Source organism: Taudactylus pleione, unplaced genomic scaffold (genome assembly GCF_031769625.1).
Source record: "Taudactylus pleione unplaced genomic scaffold, aTauple2 ptg000019l, whole genome shotgun sequence".
Lineage (NCBI taxonomy): Eukaryota > Metazoa > Chordata > Amphibia > Anura > Myobatrachidae > Taudactylus > Taudactylus pleione.
This window is the reverse complement of record NW_028284421.1, coordinates 39,244,144-39,263,614: the sequence shown is the minus strand read 5'-3', so window position 1 is coordinate 39,263,614 and position 19,471 is coordinate 39,244,144. Positions and strand designations below refer to the sequence as shown.

The window sequence follows — 19,471 nt, the reverse complement described above, 5'->3', positions numbered from 1 at the left end:
ATGCACCTATGTGACATGTCACCGCTTCACCATCTATGGGTTACACCATGATCGGGCTGCGACTGAGTCACCTGGTAAAGTCAAGTGCTGCCAGGCTACAAAGATGCAGGATTACATCAGAATATGTATAATACATTATGCAATAGAATTTTGTAATACATATGTTTTAGCATAATCATGGTTATGGGCCTACCCACCGCGCCCAGGTAACCTCTGAGGATAGGTCCCTAACATACTGGGGTTGAAATCCAGAGCGCAGGACACCCCCCAAACAGGCCCAGCTGAGCCACCCCAGGGCATCACTCCCAAGTTTAAGAAAGTGTAAGATTGATAAGAGCAGCTACTGCTGAATATGTAAGAAGGTGAAAAATAGAGGTTTAAAAATAATACAGTATATATTAAACAAACAATAGAGGTGCAAAAAGGAAAATGTGTTTGTTTATAATGCGGTGCCCTGAAGCAGCCCAACCAAAGCAATCCAGCGGATCCACACATGGGGAGAGGCGGGAGGGGAAGGCAGAGGCGCACATGGGGAGAGGGCAGGGTGGGGGGGCAGAGGCACCCATATGGGGGGCTGGGGCAGAAGCACACAAGGGGGCTTATAATATACATTAAAAAAAAAATCAGTGTGGGCAGAAGTAAATGTCACTGCTGCCAGGCCATGGAGATATCAGATTGGCTGCCTGTCATTACAGTGTGCTGGCTGCGGGTAACTCTGTCACTTCTCTGGACGACTTTGCTCACCACACTGAGCTCCGTAGGACCTCCGCACTGTAATGACAGGCAGACAATTTGCTAGACTGCCTGTCACAAATATCACTCCATGCTGCCGGGCCGGCAAGTATGGACAGCTGCCTGGCAGTAGTCGGGCAACTCCTATCTCCGGTGCACACAGAAGCGGGCCCCACAAATACCCCTGGCGGGTCCCGGCGGCCCGCACAGCATGCACTATAGCACCCTTGCTCTGCCTCGAGCTGAGCTAGAGCACCAGTCACCCGCACACTTACTGGAGGATGTCTTCACTCCAGGTGCAGGAGCCATCACTGTCACGTCAGTCCCTGAAATGTCTGCTTTTTATTGTCTGCAGTCAATCACTCATTTAAGGGGGAGCCAAGGATTGGCTGCAGCGGAGCACATCCCCAGGGACCCATTCCGAAAAAGTTAGTCCCCGATACCGGGTAAAATACGCAGTATAGCGCATATTTGCGATCACTGATGATTATCTCTCAGGTGTACACACAGGCTGATCTCCCTGTCCCAAACACGGTGACTGCACATTATACTCGGTCTATAGGGCCATCGTGGGCATTTAGTTTGTGGTACCTCTGCTGAACAATTGTGCAAGGCAGCCCCGTGGTCGTCTGTCCACACTCTTCTTAGGTTCTACGCCTTTGAAACTTTAGCCTTTCAGGATTCTTCCTTTGGGCGATGAGTGCTCTTTTCTGCTCATTTGCATCCCCCCTCCCTTAGTGGAACTGCTTTAGGGGATTCCTATGGACCCCGAAGAAGAAAAGTTATAGTAGACTTAAAATTGATAACTTTTTCTTTCGAGGTCCATAGGGTCCACAGGGTACCCAACCTGGCTGCATTGGGTATTTTTTTATTTCGGTCATTGATGCTCTTATCTTGTGTGAGAGCGCTTCTGGTGTACGATGTTCTTCCTTCTTTCCTTTTGAGGCTTGTTTACAAAACTGAAGGCCTGTGGCTGAGGGTGGGTTATATATGGAGGAGGACTCAAGGCATCCTGGGAGCTGAAAGCTTTAACTTTTTGGTGCCTGGATCTCTAACCACATTAACCATGGTATACCTGTGGACCCTATGGACCTCGAAGTTAGCAATGGTAAGTCTACCATAACTCTTTTATTTATTTATTTTTATATATATATATATATATATATATATATATATTTATTTTATTTTTTTTTTTCTTACCGTTTTATTTGTATATTGCACATCCTGATGAAAAGACAGCTGGGGTCAGTGGCACCTTATACAAGGACTGCACTGTGTGGACTCTATCTCACTACTTTGTGTATTGTAATAAGAATTGAAAACATACCTTTTATACAGTTTGTCTTCATTGATTGTATTCTAGATGTATTATTGATAATCGCTGATTGAGATGTAAATCTTTTGAGCAGTCAGTTTAATAAAGGTGACCTCTCTCAAAATGTGTGCTTGCCCTTCTCAATGACTACAGTCCTTAGTCCTATATCGGTGTTTCTCAAACTGTGTCCTCATGGAACCCTTACAGTGCGTATTCCCAAGAATAAATGGTACCAAGTGTAGATCTATTATGTTAGTCAATTAAACACGCCTTTGCTCCAGCTAGATAATCTGAAAAACATGCATGTTAGGGGGTCCATGAGGATCGGGTTTGGGGAATACTGCTAGAGTTTTTGTAGCTGTTGTAATTCCCTGTTGGTCTTTTCTAGGTGTGAAGAATGGAGAACAAGCAAATAATGAGAACCTTGAGGAAAACTGTAACTTGCCTGTTCCTGTGCTGAACTTCTCTGATGATAATGGTTAGAGGGTTTTTATTTGAATATATTGCAGATGGTATTCTTTTTGGGGTAGAGTTTTTAATCTGATACACACAAAGATGATTTCTCCTTCAGTTAGTTGAGTATTTTTTTTGACTCCTAGAAGGCAGGTATTGGAAAATAGCGCTTCTGTTCCACTGCCCCCCTCTCTTGTTTTTGTCGCTCATGTAGAGTAGGTACGCATATGTCCTTTGTCCTTGTTAACGTTATTCTATGCTTTTACATAAATTTGGGTGACAGAGCATTTGAATATCCCGTTGACTGTGGCAGGGTGTTGTCCAACCAAAAAAATAATAATCCACCTGGTTTCTGCATGTGAATTGTTCACCCCCTTTTCACAACAAAATCCTTTGCCACCTAAGGTAGGGATTGGCTAGTCATTACTACAGACAGGACCATCGCCATGGCGCCTTCCGATATCTGCATTCTCAGGTAGGAATGAATGTGAGTGGATGTTTACTCAAACAAACAAGCACCGTATTCACATGGCATTTGATGAATAGCCAAAAGCCTTTTGTTATTTAACATGGTAATCGGCAAGAACTGCATTCACGATTCAGTGCAGGTGCCTGTGGAATGAGTTTGGTATGGGAGACCGGCAGTCTGGATGTCTGCTGTCAAAGCACAGACAGAGGCATCCCGATGCTCAGATTCCCGACGGGCTAGGTAAGTATTCTAATGGTGCATACACACTGTCAGATTTTTCTTCAGATCTGAATGATAACGATTTAAAAAATCGTTCATATCTGAAGGAAAATCTGACATATCTGTCAGATGAACGATGCGTGTTCCCGATGGTCAGATAACGATATGTCATCTGATGTGTTTGCAGTCAGACTTGGACGATTCCATTCATTTTAATGCAGTCAAAAATCGTTCAATTGTTCATCTGACAAATCTGACTGTGTGTATGCTCTATTACCCTCCCCTGGTGGTGCCAAACCCTAACCCCCCTGTCCCCGCAGCCTGACTCTAACACCCACGTGGTGCCTTACCCTATTCCCCCCCCCCCCCCCCCCCCCCCCCCCCCTGGCTAACAGCTAACCCATCCCATTTTTCTTACGATCGGGGTGCCGGCTGTCATCATCTCAACTCATGTCTGGATTCCGGCTCCGGTTTTCTGGCCACGGGTTGGGATTCTGGCGTTGGGATTTCGACTGCCAGCATCCCGATCATAGGTAAATTCACTACATCCCTGTGGAACAATGAGTCCTGTTCGTTCTTCTGGAGACTGCTGCTTGGCACAAACCAGTAAATAGAGGAAATACTGGCATGACTGGGTCTCTCGTCTTCAGTGCTTTAGCTTACTGAGCCTGCTATAGCCTGTCAAAATATGCTGCCTGCCTCAAGAATTTTAGTTCTTAAACAAGATAATGGCAGTTCAAAACTGGAGGCACAAAAGCTTGTGACATCTATAAGTAAATTCTTCTGACTTCAAGCTGGGACACTGAAATGGTTGGGGTTTTACTTGTTGGGAAAAGTTTGACTCTTGGGTCTTTCACTATTCAAGGATATCTGATACCCTTTTTAATTTTGGGCACTTCTGGCCTGTCATCTCTACATGTCTTCCCCTCTAAGTTTTGTTTGCACCATTGTGGGTCGTGATTGTTCATGTTTGTGTCATAGTGAAGTTCTAAACCAGGGATCTGGTTAATCATCTCTATCTTTATTCAGTTTGAAAATTGAGTATCTATGCAAAATTCTGGATAATAGTGATTGGCAGCTTGAAGCGAGAAACTTCTGTTTTATGATTATGCAGAGCTCTTCTGACCTGAAAGGCAAAACCATATGGTCCACTTTAAAGTTGAGACCTATTTCAGAGGGCTTAATATAATTGTGTACATATTTTATAATTTATTTTTTTAAAGAAATCCTATATTGTATTGCCCCTCCCCCATTTTGCAAGGGGGGTTTAGTCACTAAAGTTACTTAAGCTTTCAAAATAAGTTATAAGTCTCGATCCAATTAGATGCTCTTCCACATTTTTGTACGCAACCCTATTGGGCTGTGAACAACAATCCGCGAGTATGGTGGTACCATAAGTGCGGCATAAAGAGTGGCGACTCGCGTGCTAATTTGATCGAGCTCCTAATGCCTTAGATTGATCATGGTCTAAGTCATGCAATGGCTTCACTTTTATTCAGAAGACTATAAGGTAGTAATTATTCAATTAACAATAAAATGTATCCAGTTTGGTCTCTTAGGGCAAATGACTATTACAAAATGTGTGTATTATAACTAGCTTGTGTGCCAACCTAAAGAGCATCTGAAAATCATGTGCCGTAACTGGGACTTAAGGTTATTGTATTAGTGCCCACATCCATAAGCATTGTAAAATGTGGACTGGCTAACATAAGGTTCTGATTAAACCTATAGCTATCAAAGTACAGATGGTAACATTTCAGCGTATGTGGTCTATGCTGCCCATATTCTTACAAAATTTATGAAGGTGTTCATATTATCTTTACCTTAGCACCTGCTATAGATAATGGTGATGATGGGGGATTTGTCCCACTGGAAGACCACCATGAAGCAGACGATGCAGAAATGGAGCCTGCAGAGCATATTGTGCGACAGCAGGTATGCGTATGATCTTAATATACCATTTTTCTTTTCATTTTATTTCCTTGCTTCAAGTATTTCATATCACAAAAGGTCATATAGCAGTGCAGAGTTTTATACTGCACCGCAGAATGCATTTGTTACTGGATACTGTTATTTCTTCTTCAGGGTCCATAGGGCTCTACAGGAGAGACAATGGGGGGTGTAGGTGTGACCTGCAGGACCAGACGGCAAAGCTTTTCAATCCCACGATGCTCCGGTCCTTTCTCCTATACCCTGTCCACAGCCTGAGAGCAACTCTGTTTCGTTGGTGTCCGGCAGGAGCTGGTTCACAATTTTTAACAGTGGGGCTGCTTTAAGCCGCCCAAGCTTATTTTTATGTTTTTTTTTGTACTTCAGGGTCCATAGGGGGTCCACAGGGTTGACCTTGGGGTATAGCTGGATCTGGATCCACGGGCACCACGCAGTTAAAGCTTTGCTGCTCCCAGGATGCACTTGGGTCCGTCCTCCTCTATACCCCGCCCCCGGCCACAGGCACCTCAGTTTTAGCTGGTACCCGGCCGGAGTCGGGTCACCCTGGAGCAGTGGGGCTGCATAAGCAGCCCCTAAGCTTTGTTTTAATTTTTTTTTTTTTTTTAAAGATTTTATTATTTTATTTTTTTACTATCTTCAGAGCGGCAGCATAAGACTGTCCATCTGGACGTCCATGCTGCCGCTCCAACAAGCCCCGCTGGCGCTGCGACGCCGGTACTGATCCGGGGATCGCAGCGGGACCCCGGAGTCAGTGCTAGCGTGGCTCCGGGACCTCCCACAGACTGCTGCCGGACTCAAGGGGCCAGGTAAGCCGCGTGCAGCGCTGTGAGCGCTGCGCGCGGGGGAAGTTATGCAGTCTTTATGCCGCTTGTCTCTGGGGACAGACCTGCGGCGCTAGTAGCGGCGGCGGGCTCCCCCCTCTGTGGATTACCCCGCGTGTCCGCTGGACCACCAGGGTGTAAGGCCGGCAGGGAACGGCGTCCCTGGGGTTCCATACTAGCAGGGGAGGCAGCCTTCCCTGCTTGAGCGGCTCCTCCCCTCAGCCCAGCGCGCCTTCTCTCAAGCATGCTGGCGTCGCTGGGCTGTGCTCTCTCGGCCACTCCTCCTCAGAGCTCTCCGGCGGCCATCTTCCCAGGCAGCAACGCAGAGCTCCCAGGCAGGCTTCCAGTGGACCGGTCCCCCTGCGTACCTCTCCCCTGATCAGGACAGTGTTCGCAGCGCTATAGCCCTCCCAGACACTGAATCTGGGAGGTTGATTGTAGCTGAAGGTGCAGTGAGTATATCTTCCTGCATGGTATGTGACTATTGCTAGTGCTGCTGTCAGTGCTTTTTCTACTTACTGTCAGCGTTTTACCTATCCCTTTCCTTCTCCTACGGCCCGCAGGTGCGTGGGGGAGGGGTGTTCTTTCTGTGTACCTCACTTATATAGATCTACGTATTTGTGAGGTCCGTCACATACAGCGGTGTGCTACTCAGTACCAGATTGTGGGCTGTTTGTGTTGCATACTTGGGAGTGCGTGGGTGTTATACGCCTTACCTCGTTTCGGTGAGACACTTTTATTGCAAAAAAGTTTGTGTCATGTCTGATGAGGAGAATGAGCGCTCCGTGTCTCCTGTGTTGGTTTCCTGCCGACGCTATAAGGCAGGAGTTGACGGGGCGGATTTGTCTCAGGACGGTCTGTGTGGGCGGTGCCAGTTGGTACCTGGACCTTCTAAACCCCCGGTGGCGCAGGATCCTCCGTGGGCGATGTTTACGCAAGTGCTGGCGTCGATCGTGGACCGACTTGCGGTCCCGACTGCGGCCCCTTCTAGGGCGTTGCCCCAGCCTACCATCCCCCGTTCCCCGGGTGTGACGCCTCTGGTACAGTCTCCTCCCGGGTCTCAGACTCTGGGTCCTTATGCGAGTTTGCCGGTCTACGTGTAATCCCCCACGGTGCCGCAGCAGTCGATGGTACCTTTTCAGGGCTTTCCTCAGGCAGTACCCCCGCCTTGGGTGGACGTCCTCTCCAGCTCTGTTCAGAGCCTGGCGGCTTCGTCATCGGCTTTTCAATCTATGTTGCACAGTGATTTGCCCCCTCGGGCGTCCAAGCGTTCCGTTCCGGCTTCACTGGCGGCTCAGTTCACGGACACGGACGTGTCTTCGGATGACGGGGAGATCCATGAAGACTCTGACTCGGATGCCGGGGCCCAGGAGGTGGAGGCTAAGTCTTCCATTAATGTGCCGGCATTGGTTAGGGCGGTGCGGGCCATCCTTCACATTGAGGAGGATGTGCCGGCCCCCAGGTCAAAGTACCCAAATTTTAAAACGGCCAAAGTAGCTTTGACTGTTTTTTCCCCTGTCCGATCAGTTGACGGATCATATGGCAGGGGCCTGGCAGTTGCCCAGCAAGAGGTTCCAACCGCAGAAGCGGTTGGCTTCGAACTATCTGTTTCCGGAGGCTCATTGCAGGAAGTGGGAAACTCCTCCCGCGGTGGATTCCCACGTTACCCGCTTAATTAAAAGCACTACGCTGCCTTTGCCGTCAATCTCCTCCCTGAAAGATCCCACGGACAGGAAGGTGGAGACTTGTTTAAAGTCTATCTACTCTCTCTCGGGGGCGGTGGCCCATCCGTCCATGGCCATCTCTTGGGTGGCTAAGGCCATCGAGAGCTGGGCCAATGCTTTGGAGGATACCTTTCCGGAAGATGCTCCGGAGATCCAGAGAGCGTTGATAGGTCAAATGAGGGATGCGGCTTCCTACATTGGGGAAGCATCGTTAGATGCAAGCCTGCTGACCTCTCGGGTGTCGGCTGCAGCTGTGTCGGCGCGTCGGTCCTTGTGGCTGAGGTCTTGGAGAGCTGACGCTGACTCCAAAAAGGGGCTGGAGGCCTTACCTTTTAATGGGGAGTTGCTTTTTGGTCCAGACTCTAAATCTAAATCAGCCTTCCTCCCTTCGGCTTCTGCACCTACCAAGGTGCGGAGCTCTGCTTTTCGGTCCTTTCGGGTTCAGGGCAAGGCCAAAGGTCAGTCCTTCCCGAGGCAGTCGACGACCAAGGCCGCTTCTAAGCCCAAGACACAGGCCTGGAGTGCCAGGCGCCCTTCTTCCCAGCAGGAAGATAAACCTTCTGCCTGATGGGACGGGCCTCCCTCTGGGGGACCCCAGAGTGGGAGGCCGACTTCTTCTATTTGCCCAGTGCTGGCACAATACCACCACGGATGCCTGGGTTCGAGAAGTGGTCTCCCAGGGGTACGCCCTGTCTTTTCGGCACAGACCGCCCCACCAGTTTTTCTGCACGAGTCCTTCTCAGGATACGACCAAGTCCTTACAGATTCAGGAAGCTATAGAGTCCTTGCTGACAGCAGGGGTCATTGTTCCCGTTCCTCAATTACAACGAGGGACGGGGTACTATTCTCTGTTTCTGGTGCGGAAACCCAATGGTTCTCATCGCCCTATCCTCAACTTGAAGTCTCTGAACAGATTCCTCAGAGTTCCCAAGTTCAGGATGGAAACGTTACGTTCCATCATTCTGGCGATGGAACCGGGGGATTACATGGTGTCCCTGGATATCCAGGACGCCTACCTCCATGTTCCGATAGCACCTTCGCACCAGCGGTATCTGAGGTTCGCTATCCTTCAACACCATTATCAGTTCCGGGCGCTACCCTTTGGTTTCTCCACGGCACCGAGGGTGTTCACGAAGATTATGGCGGTCATGGCCGCACATCTTCGGAACCAGAATGTACGGCTGCTGCCGTATCTGGACGACCTCCTGTTGCTGGCGAGCTCCCCGGAGGTACTGCTTCAACATCTCCACCTGACGATCGCTTGCCTGCAAGCGCACGGGTGGCTGATAAATTGGAAAAAGTCCTCCCTGATTCCATCTCAGCGGATGGTTCATTTGGGAGCCCTGCTGGATTTTCGTCAGCAAAGAATCTTCCTGACCCCGGAGAAGGTCTCCTAACTGCAGCTGAGGATACACAGTTGCCTGAGCAGTTGCCGCCTGTCGGTCCATTCGGCTATGAGAGTTCTGGGCTCCATGGTGTCAACATTCGACATGGTGGAATTTGCCCAGTTCCATTCCCGGCCCCTGCAGGGGCTGATTCTATCGGAATGGAACGGGTTACCTCACCGGATCCGCTCTCAGTTGCTGGTGTTGTCCCCGGAGGTTCGGCAGTCTTTGGCTTGGTGGCTTCAAACAGCTCATCTGGTTGAGGGGCGCCCCTTTTGGATCCCGGACTGGGTCCTGCTCACGACGGATGCCAGTCTTCGGGGTTGGGGGGCAGTGACCGGCTCGTTGACACTTCAGGGTCGTTGGTCTGCGGAAGAAGCTCTTCCCATCAACATTCTGAAACTGCGGGCAGTATACCGGGCCCTGCAGTCATCCGGTCCCGCTCTTCACGGAAGGGCGGTTCAGGTGCAGTCCGACAACGCCACCACGGTGGCGTATATCAACCACCAAGGAGGAACTCGCAGTCGGGCAGCGATGTCGGAGGTGTCTCGCATCCTTGCTTGGGCGGAGTGTCACATTCCAGCGATCTCGGCAGTCTTCATTCCCGGAGTCCTCAATTGGGAGGCGGACTTCCTCAGCCGTCACGACGTGCATCCCGGGGAATGGTCGCTTCACCCAGAGGTGTTTCAGCTACTCGTGGACAGGTGGGGGCTGCCAGAGCTGGACTTGATGGCCTCCCGTCACAATCACAAGTCAAGGACAAGAGACGCAGGCGCCAGTCTGGTAGACGCGCTGTCGGTGAAATGGACGTTTCACCTGGCGTATCTGTTTCCTCCGATATCCTTACTTCCTCGGGTTCTGCGGATGTTCAAGCAGGACGGCGGCACGCTCGTGCTGGTGTCTCCGGCGTGGCCCAGACGTCCTTGGTACTCCGATCTGAGGTGTCTCTCCATCGACGCTCCGTACCTTCTTCCTCAGCGTCGGGACCGATTGTCTCAAGGGCCCTGCCTTTACCCGGATCTGGGTCGGCTGTCTTTGACGGCGTGGCTCTTGAGACAGCCGTCTTGAGGTCTCGGGGCTTCTCCAGTTCGGTTATTGGTACCATGCTCAGGGCACGCAAGCCTACTTCAGCACGGATTTATCACAGGGTGTGGCACACTTATTTTCAGTGGTGTGAGTCCAGACATTATGATCCTCAGGTGTTCCGAGTTTCTAGGATCTTGGAATTTCTTCAATCAGGATTGGACCTCGGCTTACGCCTTGCATCTCTGAAGGTTCATGTGTCCGCCTTGTCCATGTGGTTTCAACGGCGGATTGCAATACTGCCGGATGTTCACACCTTTTTCCAAGGTGTTCTCAGGATCCAGCCTCCCTTTGTGCCTCCTGTGGCTCCTTGGGACTTGGCGGTGGTTCTGCGGGTCCTGCAGGGTCCTCCGTTTGAGCCTCTTGAGTCGGTGGAGCTCAAGTGGCTGACATTCAAGACGGTTTTTCTCCTGGCAATTGCTTCTGCCAGGAGGTTGTCAGAATTGGGGGCGCTTTCCTGTCGCCCCCCTTTTCTGATTTTACACCAGGACAGAGCGGTGCTCCGCACTCGTCCTGAGTTTTTGCCCAAAGTGGTTTCCAAGTTCCACATTAATCAGGAGCTTGTCGTGCCAGCTTTTCAGTCACCTGATCTTTCCGCTGGTGAGGCTTCCTTAGATGTAGTCCGGGCACTTAGAATGTACGTGGACCGGACTGCTTCGGTTAGGAAGTCGGATTCTTTCTTTGTCCTCTTCGGTTTTCACAAGAGGGGTTGGCCTGCCAACAAGCAAACGTTAGCCCGTTGTGAGGCTTATGCACAGGAGGGTTTACCTGTGCCAGCCTCTGTTAAGGCTCATTCCACTCGTTCTGTGGGTCCCTCTTGGGCTGCTAGACGTGGCGCCTCCGCTGTTCAGCTGTGTAAGGCGGCCACTTGGTCTTCCATTCAAACGTTTTTGAGGTTCTATGCGTTTGACACCTTCGCCTCTCAGGATGCATCCTTTGGGCGCCGGGTACTCCTTTCAGCACAGGAGCGTCCCCGCCCTTAGTTGAACTGCTTTGGGACATCCCCAAGGTCAACCCTGTGGACCCCCTATGGACCCTGAAGTAGAAAACAAGAGATATGGTAAGAACTTACCTTTTGTTATCTCTGTTTCTACGAAGTCCATAGGGTCCACAGGGCGCCCGCCCTGACGCACCTGGCTTCAAATGGGCTGTGTGGCTGGTCACCGGTTTTCCGTCTCCCATTTCTGTGAGTATGGTTTCTTCTGTGTTCCAGTCTTCCTTCTCTCTGTTTAGTCTCCTCCTCCGGCCTTAGCTGCTTACCAACTGAGGTGCCTGTGGCCGGGGGCGGGGTATAGAGGAGGACGGACCCAAGTGCATCCTGGGAGCAGCAAAGCTTTAACTGCGTGGTGCCTGTGGATCCAGATCCAGCTTATACCCCCAAGGTCAACCCTGTGGACCCTATGGACTTCGTAGAAACAGAGATAACAAAGGTAAGTTCTTACCATATCTCTTGTTGTTTTCATATCTAGTTATTTTACTGATTTTTAGTATAGTAAACTATCTGTACACATCTTGAACTGGAAAGATTGAGTTAAGTTGCAGCCTAGATAGAAGTAGACCAGCTTCCTCTGCTGGTGGGAATTTCAAAAAATAATTGGTGCTTCTGGCGCATACTTGTGAAGGATAACAGAAGTAAGGAGAAGTGGGATAGTAGAGAAAAGAAAAATTAGAAAAGTAGAAAAATGGGGGAAGAAAACATCCACTGTATGTAATACAATTCTGTTTAATCACTAAATCTAAAAGGGTATGTATAAAAACAGAGGCTACAATCGCCCTTATGCAAAATGAAGTACGCACACAATGAATCACGTAAAATTCCCAGGACGCAAATCATAACATCCAATAAATTAAAATGTAATAATATAAAGTATATCAAGAGGGCTACATTATACATAAGTCAGAGCTCGCTGTAACCCAGCAGTATGATGTAGCCAGCTCAAAATGTCCCACTTAATCTCTGTGTGTGTGTGTGTGTGTGTGTGTGTGTATATATGTGTGTGTGTGTGTGTGTGTGTGTATGTATATATATATATATGTATATATATATATATATATATATATATATATATATATATATATATATATGTGTGTGTATGTATATATATGTATATATATATATGTGTGTGTATGTATATATATGTATATATATATATGTGTGTGTATGTATATATATGTATATATATGTATATATATATATATATGTGTATGTATATATATATATATATATATATGTATATATGTGTATGTATATATATGTATGTGTGTATGTGTATATATATACATACATACATACATACATACATACATACATACATACATATTATTCCAGAGACCTGTTCCTCCTATCTAAATAGCTGTATGACTGTAATATAGTTCCCAACTGTAATGGAATGTTGTTCCTTAGCTCGGATCACCACACAAATGTTTACAGTTATATACTGTAGCCCAGAAAAAAAAAGGTATTTTTACTGTATTCGGTAGTCAAATGAATACAGTCTGTTCTTCACTCTGTATTCACTCACCCTTGTTGTTTTTGGTATGCTATAATGCTGACATACCGTTTCCCTGTCTTTTCTGGTCTGGTCTGTGATCATGGCAGGGAGCCGCTATGGTCAGCGTCTCCTAGCTAGCCGAAGTTTCCACGATCTTCTCTGCTGTTGGAACGCAGTGTGGAGCGCACAGCCGTGCTTCCGGTATCCGTTTGTGTACACTTCCAGTTCCCGGGACAACATGGTTTGTTGAATAAGAGGTTCTACCAACGCGTTTCTCCCCATTGGGGCTTTGTCAGGGATAAACCTCTTACTCGAGATAAAAGTGGCGATCCATTACAGTTGGGAACCATATTACAGTCATACAGCTTATTTAGTCCAGAAAAGGTCTCTGGACTAAATTATATATACACACTGATTAGTTGGGACATTTTGAGCTGGCTACATATTACTTCTGGGTTACAGCGAGCTCTGGCTTATGAATATGTAGCCCTCTTGATATGCTTTATTTTATGTTTTAATTGTTTGATGTTATGATTGCGTCCTGGGAATTTTATGCGATTCATTGTGTGTACTTAACACAATCTCGCATATGGGCGATTGTTGCCTCTGTTTTTACAAATTTCTTTTTAATCACTAAATATAAAAGGGTATTACATACAGTGGCTGTTTCTTTCCCCCTTTTTTTTCTACTTTTCAAATTTTTATTTTCTCTGTTATCCTTCACAAGTATGCGCCAGAAGCACTAATTCTAGTTATTTTACTACTGAGTAACAGGTCAGGCGGATCCCCACGTTTTTACGTAGTCTTGCCTACGGTCTCAGAAGACATACTGGAGGCGCTGATGTGGACACTGGTTTGCCCTGGACTCCACTAGGGCGCATATATCACTGGCGCAGGGCATATTTCTCCTTCATCCACACTGGACACTGGAGTTGCAACACTGGGGTATAGACGTGGGTCGAGAAGAGTCAGGCACTTTAAAAATTTCTAAAGATGTGACTGGCTCCTCCCCTTCTATACCCAATTACCCCCAATTTTAAAAATGTGCCAAAGACAAGCCGGAGCACTGTGGGCTGTCTCCAGCCCTATTGGAATTTATTTTATTTATTTATTTTAATCTCATGTTTTGATGAGGACAGGCAGGCTGCTTTCTGCGACAGCCTGTCTGCTACGTGGGAGCCGCTGGGACAGCACCGCCATGGCTTCCTGTCTCCGGTGCCCTGATGAGACAAGGGAGACCTCTGTCTTAGTGAGACCCACCACAGCAAAAGCTTGAGCGTGTGCTGGTCCTCACTCCTCTTCAGCCCAGCACCCCAGCCGCAGCAGACGCTGAGTATACACACCTCCCCTGGTTAGCAGGAGCCGTGTGAAGTCTGGGCTCTCAGTTCGGCACTTGGTGCCTGCACTGATGGATAGTGACCGCTCTCCTCATGATAAAAGGGAGGAGAGCGGGCAGCCCTTGTACAGCGCGGTAATTCTGCGGCTGGGTCACGTATCTCCCCGCTTCTCCCCACGGTCCAGGTCTGTGGTGGATGCCGGTGGGGAGAAGTATAGCCCCCATGCATTGCGGCTGTGGACCTGCGTCAGAGGGGGCGGAGTTTAGGTGAATGGACATTATACAACGCCACCTTCTCCCTCTTGGTGCGCTCTGCACAGTGCAGCGCCATTTTACATAGATGGGACACTGGTGCTGCAGGCTCTGCTGTAGTCGCTGGGGAACCAGTCCAAAATTATGGGTTTGTAAGCCCCCATAAGGTGGGAGCTTGTCTGTAGCCTGCTCCTCTTCTTCTATTCCTGTCTCCCTTCCATTCTGTCCTGTGCTTCAGGCTGGTGGGTGTGCAGTGTGTGTGTGGCTGACTGTATGCAATTATGACAGCTAGAACAGTAGAGAAGACATCACAAAAAGTATTTACTTGCTCTAAATGCAAGAAAAAAATCACACATGCACTTTCAGAGGGAAATACCCTATGTGATGTGTGTGAATATGCTTCCATCCTTGATGCAATCTTTTACTGGTGTTTATGGCAGATTTAACTTCTGAGTTAGCCGCCACCAGAAGGGAAAGGAAAGCTGCTCGGCTAGGTCACAGTACTTCCCAACCCCCTTTTTTGCAACCAATGAATGGGCACAGGGTTTATCCTGTTCGGTAGACCATTTGATACATATGATGAGTAGTTCTTCCAGACCATCGAATGTTTGCGTCAACCGGCATCCCAGAAAAATATCTTTGACGGCAGTTCTCCAGTCTGAGGAAGAATCTAATGAAAATGATTCTTCACAGGAAGAGGTGGAAGCTGAGACACTGGAGAACTCTGATATGGAGGTTTTCTCTCACAGTTCGTGAGGTACTTCAGTTGTCAGTTACAGATGTTCAGGAATCAATGGATGCAGGCCTATTTGGTAAGAAACCTAAATCCACTTACCTTTTCAGTCTCCCTGAAATTAGACTAACATGGCGGCTGTCTGGAAACATCCAGAACGGAAGTTTCGACTTCTGCGCAGTTTTCTGTCTCCATTATCTATTCTAGAGGAAAAGGATACAGAGTAGATGTGATACTCCTCCTTAGGTGGTCTCTTGCCTTTCTAAGAAGACTACCCTTTCGGTACCAGGCGCTACGACCTTGGACTGATCAGATTGCAAAATAGAAGTCATGAAGATCATCTACATGGCTGCAGGGGCTCTACTTAGACCGGCCCTTTTTTCCCCTTTTCGTGTGATGCCCTGGGGATGGTCCTTGGCTGGAATTTTTTGGGGTGCCTTGCTTCTCGGACGTGAACCCCTTAATGTTAGGGACGCCAGTATAGAGGAGCCTTGACGATTGGCCTGGCGCTTATTCATATATTTGCAAATGTATATAACTAATACCTCTGAATCTCTATTATCATGTAAGATTTAAGTATTTTTGATTTTGCTACAGTGTGCTGGAGGGCAAATCCCTTCTTTTTTCTGTGCTCAGTGTATACCCCGCCCTTTACAAGCACCTGTGGTATGTCAGTAAGCTGATTTGAGCAACTACCATATTTTCTGTTTGGAGCCTGCAAGTGGGGTCAGTATCTGGGAACTGTATAAAAAGGACCAGAACCAACAGACTTTTCAGCTGTCATAATCAGACAACTGGGCCTCTAATGACAATATATATATTATATTATATTTATTTATTTATTTTTCTCATCTTATTTGAAGTTTAAATCATTATAAGGGCAGGGTTTAAAAAATATTTTATTATTGCGAAGGCCCCACCCGGCGGCTACTTGATACCACCCAGCTGGAGAAATTTTCTGGGTAACACACTAGTGCGGTTGCGCACTACACTGTGCCATATTACACATACATCTGGGTTGCTCACTGCATTGTCAGATTGTGTATTTTATTATCTATTCTTGTGGCTATGTCTGGCAGAGGAAAGAATAACAAGCAGTCTGATGCTGCTGCTACTACTCTGGTGTCTTGTAACTCCTGCTCAGTGGGCTTGGCTCCAGAAGACCTTATTCAGGATGGTCTTTGTGCAATTTGTTATACTGCCCTGGGCCCATCAGCCCCGGTGTCCTTTCCTCAGGACCCACCCTGGGCTACCTTTTTCACAGGTGCTGGCAAAAAATGCGGGATGCTCCCTGCAAATCCCCATGGGTAGACTTACTTTTTAGCGCAGTACAGAGTTTGGTGGATACATCTACAACTTTTCAGCAAATTCTGCAAAAAGAGAGACCTTTACCTAGTAAACCTACTAAGCATGCTGTTATTTTCCCAGTCCACCCAACTATCAGATTCTGATGTATCATCTGGGGAGGCAGAGGATGTAGACCTCTTTCACTCTGACTCCCTCTTGGGAGACTGGGAGCCTCCCTCTAAATTGAATATACCTGCTTTAGTGAGAGCTGTAAAATCTATTCTGCAAATAGAACAGGCAGAACCTGCTCCTAAGGCAATAAAACCACTTTTTAAACGACCAAAGGTAGTTTTACCAGAGTTTCCTCGCTCTGACCAGCTTTCTGATAACATGAGCGAGGCATGGAATATGCCCAGTAAACTATTTCAGCTGCCTAGACATTTAAGTTCCTTCTACCCTCTTCCCGCTACTGATTGCACTAAATGGGAGGTTTCCCCAGCACTGGATTCCCACGTAACATGTCAGGTCAAGAATTCTTCCTTACCTATCCATACTGCAACCTCCTTGAAGGAGACTACGGATAGAAGGATGGAAGCTTGTCTAAAATCTACTCTTACAAGAGCTATTACTCGTCCTGCCAGGGCTATGGCTTGGGTGGCAAAAGCCACTGAGAGTTGGGCAGAGCTCCTAGAAGAGACATTTCCCCCTGATGATTTGAGGAAACAACTTCTTTCATATGTCACAGTAGAGATGCAGCCTCCTATTTAGATTAAGCAGATATGGATACGGCTCTCCTAGCCTCCAAGGCATCTGCCACTTCTGTAAGGGCCCGGATATTTTGTTTAGCAACGCTCATGGAAGGCAGATTCGGACTCTAAAAGGGCTCTGGAGACTCTGCCATATTTTGGGGATATCCTGTTTGGGCCAGAATTGGACAAAATTGTGACTTCCTTGGCAGCTTCCAAGACTGCGTTACTGCCTTCTGCATATGATGTGAAGCCTCGGATGTCATCTTTTCGTCCACAAGGAAAAGTTAAAGGTCAGTTCTTTCCAAGGCATCGGCTAAAGCCTCCAAGCCTAGGACCAAACAGACTTTGGCTACTAGACATCCACCTACCAAATCTGAGGACAAGCCTTCAGACTGATGGGGTGGGCCTCTCCCTCTTCTTCACTGCCATCTGCAGGTAACCATTGCCTTTCTACAAACGCACAGTTGGTTTATCTACTGGAAAAAGTCTTCCCTGACACCATTTCAAAGAATGGTACATTTGGGAGCCCTCCTGGACTCTCTGGTACAGAGAATCTTCCTAACAGCAGACAATATCTCAATAATACAGCACCGCCGCAGTCGCCGAGTGTCAGTTCACTCTGCAATGCAGACCTTGGGATCCATGGTATCCACCTTCGACATGGCGGAGTCCGCTCCGTTTCACTCCAGGCCCCTACAACGCCTGATCCTCTCTAGGTGGAACGGGATACCCCATCTGCTCAGATCTCAGGCTATTGGCCCCCCCCCCCCCCGGAGGTTCATTTGTCCCTAGCCTGGTGGCTACAGACATCCCATTTAGACATCCCCTCTTTTGGATCCCTGACTGGACTCTCCTCACCACGGACACAAGCCTACGAGGGTGGGGCACAGTAACCGACCAGTACTCCTTCCAGGGCCACTGGACCCCAGTCGAGGCAGTGTTATCAATCAATGTCCTGGAACTTCGAGCCATCTACAGAGATCACTCTGGCTCATGATATTCTTCAAGGCAGGCCAGTACAAGTACAGTCCGACAACGCCACAGCAGTGGCCTACTTCAATCATCAAGGAGGCACTCTTAAGTCAGACACCAATGGCAGAAGTGTCCCACATTCTTACTTGCTGAACGCCATCTCCCAGCCATCTCCGCAGTATTCATCCAGGGAGTTCTCAATTGTGAAGTGGTTTTCCTCAGCCGTCATGATGTGCATGCAGGAGAGTGGTCTCTACATCCAGAAGTCTTTCAGCTCTTGATGTATAAATGGGGTCTACTGTATGTGTATTTCATGGCCTCAAGGCACCAGAACAAACTTCCAGTGTATGGAGCCAGGACAGGGGACCCCAGTGCAGCCTTCGTGGATGCATTGTCTGTGAAGTGGACCTTCTATTGGCATATCTATTCCCTTCAATATCCTTGCTTCCTCAAGTTCTTCGAAAATTCCAGCAGGAAGGGGGTACAGTCCTGTGGATGGCTTCGGCTTGGCCCTGACTCCATTGGTACTCCAATCTTCAATGTGTCTCCATAGATGTTTCTCCTCAACTTCCTCTACAAATTCATGTCTCAGGGTCCATGTCTACATCCGGTCCTAGCCTCCTGCAAGGTGTTCTACGTATACAACCTCCCTTTGGCTCCATGGGATTTGTCAGTGGTGCTCCACGCACTTCAGAAACCTCCATTCGAACCCCTGGATTCAGTAGATGTCAAATGGCTTACTGTTAAGACTGTTTCTTCTGGCTATAGCATCTGCTCCTAGGGTATTGGATGTAGGGACACTTTCATGTCCCTCTTTTTTAATCTTTCATCAGTACAGGGCTGTTCTTCGTACACGCCTGGGCTTCTTTCCCAAGGTGGTTTCTCGTTTCCACCTTAATGAGGAAATTGTGGTTTTGGCCTTTCTGTCACCAGACCTCTCGGCAGGTGAGGCCTCCTTTTGATGTGGTCCATGCTCTGGAGATCTACGTGGTCCATACTACTTCCATCAGGTAATTGGACTCCCTCAATTGTCTTACATGTATTCCACAAGAAGGGATGGCCAGCATAGAGACTCTGGCCAGATGGGTTCACCTGACTATCTCACAGGCTAACACGCAGACTGGCCTTCCTGTGCTGACTACAGTATCTGCTCATTCTACTCGCTTTGTGGGTTCCTAGTGGGCAGTGCAGTGTGGTGCCTCAGCTGTACAACTTTGCAAGGCGGCCACGGGGTCTTCTGCCCACACCTTTCTTAGGTTTTATGCCTTTGATACATTTGCCTCTCAGGATGCTAACTTCGGGCTTAGGGTTCTCCTCTTAGCTCAGGAGCATTCCCACCCTTGAACAACTGTGGAGCCTTATGGACCGTGAAGAAACTGAGTTATAGTAAAACTTACCCTTGTTAATCCTTTCTTCGAAGTCCATAGGGCCCACAGAGCACCCGCCCTGACTCACCTGGCTTCTATTGGTTTCTACTCTTGGTCTCTTGTTTCCGTGTG

General features: G+C 48.1%; 1 protein-coding gene across 2 annotated transcripts in view; it reads left to right on the top strand.

Annotated features, from left to right (window-relative positions):
* NCAPH2 (non-SMC condensin II complex subunit H2) overlaps positions 1-19,471 on the top strand; it is a 153,802-nt gene that overhangs the window by 57,236 nt on the left and 77,095 nt on the right. For both annotated transcript variants that reach the window (XM_088444426.1, XM_088444419.1), the window contains exons 9-10: positions 2,436-2,525; positions 5,017-5,123. In XM_088444426.1, the coding sequence (XP_088300552.1) occupies positions 2,436-2,525; positions 5,017-5,123 (197 nt within the window). The remainder of the gene's footprint in view (positions 1-2,435; positions 2,526-5,016; positions 5,124-19,471) is intronic.